The sequence below is a fragment of the Vulpes vulpes genome, chromosome 7 (genome assembly GCF_048418805.1).
Source record: "Vulpes vulpes isolate BD-2025 chromosome 7, VulVul3, whole genome shotgun sequence".
NCBI lineage: Eukaryota > Metazoa > Chordata > Mammalia > Carnivora > Canidae > Vulpes > Vulpes vulpes.
In genome coordinates this window covers 78,534,203-78,543,306 of record NC_132786.1, presented here as the reverse complement: position 1 = coordinate 78,543,306, position 9,104 = coordinate 78,534,203, and the positions used below count along the sequence as shown (strand labels likewise).

Genomic DNA, 9,104 nt, shown 5'->3' with positions numbered 1-9,104 from the left:
ACCTGTTAGTGTTGTCAAAGGCAAGACAGATTCAGTATCTATAACATCCGATGCCTGGATAAAGCCATGTGGTGAAGGAACAATAAGTATGGTTTCATCATCAATGGTTGTTTGATCAACTTGTTCTTCTATGGTAGGAGACTCTAGATCCTAAACAGCAATTAATAAAAAAAAAAAAAAGGGAGGGTTCGGACTCCTATTTTAGTTTTCCTTAAGATTCCAAACACATTTAGGTTTAAAAGGACTTAATATTCAAACACTATCCCATTTTATAAAGACAAGAAAATTAAAGCCTAAAAATGGACAAATAGAACTTAAGCAATTCAGTTACAGGTCCCCTGAACATAGAAGAAATAATGCTGCTACACTGGGGTAAGTAAGGTTGCTAAGCTGCATCATGGAGACTTACTACTAAGCACTCTCTTAAAAATGGTTCCATAGGTTCTAGCAATTCTCAATCTATTGGAAGGGTAGGTAGGGGGAAAGGTTTTAGTACTAAGGCTAAGCACTGCTATCTCATACTTGTGAGGTCACAGGTAGGGTTTACATTTGATTTTTTGTCTACTGAGAGAAGGTAGGTAATGGAGGACACCACCCCTGTCCCCCTAAATCATTTCTAGGCTTTTTCCAAACTGAAGGTTTAAGGCTGAGGGTGAGAACCCAGAGGCCATTCCCTTAATTGCAACTTACCTCAGTAACGTAAGCACGGGCTAAAGGAGAAGATGACTCCTCCTCTTGTTTAAGGTCGCTGTCAGAGATTTCTTCTGTTCTGACCATAACATTATTCATCAGTTCTGTGCTATTTTGGTCACTGAATTTGGATACATGGCCATCATTAAATGATGGCTCTACAGTTATCTTAGGCTGATGAATTTCATCTGGGAAAGTGTCTGCTTCTAGGGCATCTGGAGGCTCAGGAAAATCAGTTGAGTGAATATCACTATCTACTGTCAGTTCTGCTTGGGATATGGAAGAAGTGATATCCTCAGTGGCAACAGTCTGAATGATGACTCTCGGTGTGTGACATTGTACTGTGACGTTATCACTTGTATTCAACAAATGTTCTGGCTATAAAATGTTAAAGAAAATGATCAGTGGCAAAATGAGAAAGTCCCTACCAGACTTGAGTTACAGGTGACAGATACCATTTATAGGTGGTACCTAACAGTCCCCCTCTCCTCCCCCCCTCCCCCATCCGTTCACCTCTGGAACTGCAGTGTTCTTAACTGCTGTTTTTCTAGACCACCCCCCCTCCCCTATCATTTCCATTTCATGTATGGAGACCCATGGGATAAGGGTTATACCCCATGAAGATAAACTGATGGTGTAAAATTACGTTCCTGAGATAACAGAGGTAGGAAAAATTATTTAAATAAATGGACTCTATTAGTTCTGGCTCCTAGACTTTGTATCAATTAATTGTGGTCCCTAACAGATCTTCAAATACTTAAACAGTACATAATCCGTTTTCCCCCTAGATTGTTACTGAAGGCACATAAGTTCTATCATAGAATTAAGTGTCACCAGAAGCTTTTTGTTTTTATCAGCTAGTCTTCTCTACAGAAACTAGAAAAAAAAAATCAAGGAATTGATGTAACATACAGACAAAGCATGAACAATGATCTGTTCGGGAGAAGCAGGAGCAGCAGCAGTCAGGGTTACTGTGGGACTAGCCGTCAGAGTGAGGGGAAGGCCTTGGCTTGAGCTTGTTTGAAGTAGGTAGGTGCCTGGAGTGCCAGTGGGCTGTAAATGGAAAGACTAAAGGAAAAAAATTAATATCAACACAGGTGTGCAACAAACTACTAAGTATGCTTACTTATTAAGTGTAGCTTTATATCCAAAAAGGGGACTCCAACTTTCTAGCCACAAATGTATTTCCCAATTCCAAAGGTGCCATCACGTAACAAAATAAAGGGTATAACATTCTTGACATGTTCTACGTCCTTATTTGTCTTGGAAATTTAACAGAGGCAAGGCCAGACCTTGGATCCTGCTCTTTGATGCTCCCATGTATGTCTATGGTCTGGTCTTAGCTTTTTATTCCAAGGCATCAAGACCTGGTTGCATGAGCCACTGGGTCCAGTACGGTAACCTCCACACCCAGTCTTCCTTTACTGTCTATTTAGCACAGGCAGAACTGGCAGTCTCCCTGCTTTTTAAAAGTTTCACATTTTCGAAAAGGTACCACAGGAGAGTTTACTTGAACCATTTTTTTTTTCATAGTATAGTTTTAGGAAATTTTTTTATATTGAGAAATGTACAGATAGGAATTCTTTTTCATTCAGAATACTAATTGCTATTTGAAAAGCTGGTTAACTGATAGGTTTATCTCAAAGTGTTTTACAGAACCACAATAAAACTATACACCAATAAGTCTTTCACAGTCATAAGCTTCTATATGATAATTTGAGTTCAGTTTATGCTACTCCTTGCCCCGTCCCCCCAAGGGAAAGTATTTGCACTTAAAACAAAGGGTGATGTTAAAGTCCTAGAGCCTGTGGTCTTATGTACTGAAGTTACAGCAGCTCTCTTGGTACCAGGCTCAATGAATCCATGTTTCCTTATTGCTAAAGGAGGCCTAATCACTAACTCTCAGGGAAGGGGTTGTGAGCATTACAAATTACAAAAAATGGTGCCTGGCACATAGTAGGACTCAATTTTTTTCCTCCCCATAAAAGTAAAAGCTGATTGTTTACAAACACAGCTTTTAGTAAATTACATGTAGTCAGACAGTAAATACTTGACATATAAATGCATTCTATTAAATGCAGTAATGCTCACGATTTTTTTGAAACTGAGGCACTACTATCTTCCTTTACTAATAAATTAGGACAGAAGTCTCTGTGACCCAAATAAGTAAAAACCTGAACAAAGACTCTAAATATATATATATACATATTATCTGGCCAGGGGGAGGAGGGGAAGTGGCCAAATAAAGGTTTCTACCTGTGGCAAATGGTTATTACACATCCCTATTTTGGAGACCACAGGATTAGGAAGTGGAAGCTTAGATTAAGTAAAAATTGCTAGTGGAAGTTCCAAAGTTGTTCTAAAAGAGAACCTTTTGCCATGTTGGACATCCTCATGAGATCTATGGCTGTGCAAAGGATAACATCCCTATGTTCTTCACAGCAAATAAACCTTGACGTAATTGAAATAAAACCTACTTTAGATTTTCTTCCTGAAAAAATGAACTAATTCTGGGTATTACCTATTTAAGAAAACAGGACAAGCACTGGGACTTAAAAGTTTTTCTATGACACCCAAAACAAACTCCATTCAGATTAGCGATCTTGGTCCCTTTCTCCCCAAAACCTCTTAGCATAGACAATCATTAAATCTGTTTTTTTTTTTTTTCTATATAGATTTGCCTACTTGAGACATTTCAAATAAATGGGAATCCAACAGTAGATGGTATTTTGTGGCTAGTTTCACTTAGCATAAGATTTTCAGAGTTCACTCTTGGAATATGTATTAGTACTTTGTTCCTTTTTACTGTTGAATAATTGTATGGCTACAACACATTTTATTAACCCATTTGTCAGTGGACAGACAAGTGGGTTTCCACTTTTCGATTATTAGGAATAGAAACGTTCATATACAAGTTTATGCAAACTTACTTTCATTTCTCTTAGGTATACCTTGGATTAGAATTGGTGGCTCCGATGTTAACTATACTGTTTAACCTTTTTAGGAACTGCAAGATTTTTTGTAAAGTGGTTACACCTCATAGGACTGGGACTTTTATATTCTATATCCCCAGGGCCAGTACAATAAATTTTTTGATTATATATGTTATTTGTTTATGACTAAATACAAGTCCATAGCATGTACTTTACTCATTAAACCCTGTCACTTTCATATATAAAAAGCACATTATTGCTTTAAGCCTATACAAAGAGTGAAGTATAAAAGTGAAAGTCTTACTTATGTTATCTTTAACCACATGGCGTCAAAAACATGGACATAGTTGCACTTAATGCCAATGTTTTTATTTCCTTTGTTCATATGATAACAGCACTAAAACCAGTCCTTTTTCTTATGCATAAAATGACCAATTTCTATTTTGTGAAGTGTTACTCACTGGAAGAATCTCAAATGCCTGTAGTGTTCCACTGTTTAGTGTTATTGTTTCCGAGTCAACGGTAGCAGCAGGGGACTCTGATGAAGCTGTGGTAGGAACAATGATAATAATAATAAAATACAGTCTCAAACTGAATAATTTGCCTGGAAACCTGAAGTCATTTAAATTTCTTAGAAGAAATCTAATGGATTTACCTGGGATGGCATAGATCAGGGGTTGGCAAACTATGGCTTACATCCAAATCCAACCCACAACCAGTTTTTGTAAATAAGGTATTATAGGAACACAACCATACCTATTTATTTTCCACAGTTGCTTTTGCACTGTAAGGGCAGAGTTGACTAGCTGCTATAGATACAATATGTGCTAACCCTTGGTATAGATCACAAAATATTTCTAATATTAGGAAGTAAGAAGAATACACTAAGGCTAACTTACAAGTCAATAGAAACTTGGTAAAAAAATAAAATAAAATAAATCCTGGGCATTCTGGTCAGCAGTACAGATGACTGAAATGGTAGTAGTCCCTGAACATGAGGCTTCAGTTCTACCAGTATTACTCTTGAGCAATATAAGCCTGAGAAAACAGCTTGCTTTGAACCTACTAATGTTCAGAGACTTTATCTGTCCTGTTTACTTCATGTAGTTGTTGGGAGGAACCACAAACATGAAATGTAAGAACACATTTGGGAGACTGAACGGTGCTTTTAAGATCACAGAGTATCATCTCTTTATAGGTGTGTCAGTGTGACCTGACCAACATTATAAGGAACTAAGACTAGACAAAATGCAATCTCCTGGTGCTTTCATTTGCACCTGTATATGAATCCATGTGAAAAATGATTTGGAATTAACTTTTAATGTGCAGTGTTTATGATAATTCTAAGTTGGAAAAGAAATGAGACCCCTTTCGAAAGACATATACTTGATTCATGTTAGTATTTCTCTATTTGATGATTCCTAAGATCATACTTAGAATAATTTAAAGTGATTCCAGATAAATAACCTTTGTCATGGTTAAGCAAACTATGGGCAGGAACAAATGTGGCTCAGGACTAAGAATGGTTTTTACACTTTTAAAAGATTGATTAAAAACTAGAAAATTCCACAAAGACCTATGGGCTGCAAAGTCTAACATGTTTGTTTATTATTCTGGCTCTAAAGCTTGCTAGTCCCTGACTCCTAACAACATAAAGGAAGAAACAAACATGAAATTTTAGCCTGAATGTAAAGAATAACTGATACAAGGTAAAACTCTTACTAACATTTCTTGCTGGAAGAAATAAAATCATTCTACATCTTAAAAAAAGGCTATCCTAAGGTACCAATTCTAAAATGTCTGCATTCCCACAAAGTATAGTAACCCAACAGCCAGGGAAAGATCTAACAATCTCTGTGCACAATCTATAACCAACAGTAGCTCTCACATTTATGGTGGATCAGTAATTTCAGGTTCTTTTGCAGTTCTTCAGGCTATAAAGTTAAATAAGCAAGGGCTAAAGAAATTCTTCATGTTTTATTGGATTGGTAGAAAGCTAAAGCAAATAACCAAACTTAAATTAGAACTTTAAAGACAGGCATGATTACTTTTAAAGGTCTCCAAGGAAACTTTGACAGTCACTGGATATGTGGATAGTGTGTCACCACCACCACCAGAGAGCAGTGATTCTCAAAATGGTGTCATAGTGGTCACTTGAAAATCCAGAGGGTGTTTTTATTTGCCATAATGAGGAAGTACTACTGGCATTTTGTGGGTGAGGCAAGGGACAGTGACCATCCTGCAATGTGTAGGACAGCCCACAATGAATTGTCTCACTCAAAATGCCAATAATCCCCTGAGAATAACACACAGCAATTGATGTGCTCTTGGCAATCACCTTTCCATAGGCATAGTGTTTAAGTAGACAAAAGAAATGATAAAGTGAAGAATCGTATGGTTCTGAGAATTTTATTTTCATTCCTTTTCTGTTATGGAAAAAAAAAGTAGAAATATCAACTTGGCTTTTAGATATTAGGAAATAAACTTCCCCTCCCTTTTGGGTTCTCATAATCTCATTAAACACAAAAATATCAGAGGCTAAGGAAAAAAAGGATAAACAGGATACTTTCCACAGGAAACTGGTTCTTTACTTCCTGAAGAAAATCTCATTCAAACCCATTTCTTCTACACACAACCTCAAAGCCACCCCCAATTTGAGTGTCTGGTGAATTACTACAAAGTGATGTGCCACCTTATGAACTCTTATTTCTTTGCTCAACTGATTGTATTTTAGGTAGCAGTCTATTAATCATTAATTCTTTGTAACATCTAAAAGTAAGATTTAAAATGGTTTATGATGACTGGGCAGTCCTTCCTATCACACACTCTTTTGTGCAAATATTAATTGAGCTAACAAATATAAAATGCCTTAGACTGCCTTTGTTAACTTCCACAAATTTCTGTCAACATTCTAGAAGAATGAAAGGTATTAGAGCCGTTACCAAATCATACAGGTCCAACAGCCAGGAGTCTTAAATGAACACTTACAGACATGGGTGATCTGGACTGGAATCTGCAAGGCTGTCATGGGGCTTGGAGAGATGGCTGTATTGTCTTCCAAGCGGGCGACTCTGATCTGAACATGCTGTACACTGGAATTGGAATTACTGTTTGGAACTCCAGATCCTGATTTATTCTCCAAAAGCGTTGGGTTGTTTTTTTGATTCTCATGTAACTGTTTAAGACCTTTTATTAAGACTGAAGGGAGATGGGTAGACAAAAAGAACATTGATTCTCCGACAGACCACCATCTAAGCAGCAAGGCAGGTGGGGGTAAGGAGGGAAAGTATTTGGAATAAATAATTGTACACTGCATGTGAGATCTCAGCAAAATAACAATGAAAATATTTTAAAGCTATAACCTGTCTGGATGTTTTTAGAAACATTATCACATGACAAAAAATTTCTTAAATAACATAATGTTTTCTTGCCATCTAAGATGCATTAAAAAAGTAGCCATTGTGAGGAACATGAAAATAAGACCTTCACTATGTCCTAGGCCTTCAGGATAAAATTTGGGAAGAATATTGTTAATGCAAAATAGCTTATTTCCCTTTTTAAGTGAACAGTGTACTTCCCCCTCCACATACACAAAGTATTCAAGGAGAATGGACTATTTTAGCTACTGCAAAGGCATCAACAGTTGGCTGTGAGTTTAACTCACCACTCCAGAGTAGCAGCTCATCTTTTCCAAACAGTAATTATGCAACCACCTTGACCTCTTGTACAGGAAAGTCAAATCTAGACTTGCCCCCCTCCACTAGTCATGATAAACTACCAATCCTCTCAGGTGATAACTGCAATCTGGGTGGGTTCATGTGACATTGGTATTCATTCACTCTTCTGGTTTTAATATTTGATTTACAACTGTATTTTTTTTTTTAAATCTTATTTTCATTAAGCCAGAGTTCTTCAGTGTTTAATTTTCCTTTGGAAAAAAGAAGTTGGAGCATTCTACTAAGGGGAATGAATTTGACTGCCTTAATTAAAGGGATTGTACAACTTCGTTTCATGCCTAGTACAAAGCAGGCAATGAAGGGTTAAGCATGCTGTGCCTCACTTTTAAGCAAACCCAACTTAAGATCTCTAGATTTACATAATAAATTACAAATTTATAGTCTTTATACTATAAAACCACCAAAGAATATCTCTAAATAACAAACCCAGTAAAGATATGTGACATTATTCAACACATAAAAGTTGATTTAAACCTAAAGTTTCAGAAATAGAGCTTTGTACACAATATGTAAAATTGTTTTCTTCTTCACAGTTTATAGGAGAAGAAGAATGTGTGCAAATGTGTATACTTTTGTCTTAGGTGCTTTGAATATTACCAATCACCCCCAGGTCTTCTCAAGGGTAGACAAAACAGTTACCCAAGGAAAGAGAGTGAAGATCTACTAAGATTCCTATCTCTATAGCTGAGGCAAAGGGCTTTGAACCTTTAAGCAATTCCTGAGGAGTAAATATGGTAAGACAAGGGTAGGACTTTAAGGAGCAAATAATACATTACCAGGGAATGAAACATCCTTATGATTTGCAATTTGTCTCTTGATGGTCCACCATTTACTGCGAAGCCACTGTGGTGAGCGGACACTGCTCCATCCCTCTGCTAACAGATCCCAGTTTATGTCATTTTCATCAGCTACATCAAGCTCTGCTATCCTACAGGTTACAAAACAAACGTCTGTTAGTCTGTTAGATGTTAATTTATTTCTCTGGAAGAACCCTCCTCTGATGACATGTGACGGCCCTGGCAACAAAGGGGATGGTAGCCTATGTCACGGGGACGCTGCTGCTAGTTGCATGGGAGAGGATTCTAGGAGTGCAGAACTGCTCCCAGAGCTAATAGTGAGGACATAGCACTAGCAAGAGCCTTTTGTTAATGGTACAAGCAACGGGCCAAACCGTAAATGGCCAGAAGCAGATGAAGCTCTGTCAAGGAAAGGGAGTAGCTAAAGGTTAGAACGGGGTAAGAACAGGATTAAGTGTATAGTGTTCTGCAATGTTTTATAGTGTGTTACAGCAAGTTATTGCCTAAATATGAGCTTTTCCATTTCTATAATCAACAAAAATGTTTAGAAGTGAGCTCCTTTGCAGATGACTAGTTGAAAAAGTATACTAAAAACAAAACCTGAGCAGCCCAGGTGGCTCAGCGGTTTAGCATCGCCTTCAGCCCAGGGCTTGATCCTGGAGACCCAGGACTGAGTCCCATGTCAGGCTCTCTGCATGGAGCCTGCTTCTCCCTCTGCCTGTGTCTCTCTGTCTTTCGCTCTCTCTCTCTTTCTCAGTCTCTCATGAATAAATAAATAAAATCTTTTAAAAAATAAAAACAAAAACAAAAAATAAAAACAAAACCCAAAATAAAATTAAAAAGTCAAAAATATTCCAGCAGCAACCAAAACAAAAAACAGCAATGTAATAGTACAACTAAATCTGGGGTATTAATGATCTATTTGTTTTCCAGCTTCAACTGTCATG

The 9,104-nt window shown here is 37.3% G+C and overlaps 1 protein-coding gene across 9 annotated transcripts in view; it reads right to left on the bottom strand.

Moving 5' to 3' along the window:
- The window catches only part of DMTF1 (cyclin D binding myb like transcription factor 1), a 44,140-nt gene that overhangs the window by 1,511 nt on the left and 33,525 nt on the right, over positions 1-9,104 (bottom strand). For all 9 annotated transcript variants that reach the window (XM_026018671.2, XM_026018672.2, XM_072764171.1 and 6 more), the window contains 6 exons: positions 8,137-8,288; positions 6,612-6,821; positions 4,085-4,170; positions 1,603-1,758; positions 691-1,068; positions 3-150 (listed from right to left, as the gene is read on the bottom strand). In XM_026018671.2, coding sequence (XP_025874456.1) covers positions 3-150; positions 691-1,068; positions 1,603-1,758; positions 4,085-4,170; positions 6,612-6,821; positions 8,137-8,288 — 1,130 coding nt within the window. The remainder of the gene's footprint in view (positions 1-2; positions 151-690; positions 1,069-1,602; positions 1,759-4,084; positions 4,171-6,611; positions 6,822-8,136; positions 8,289-9,104) is intronic.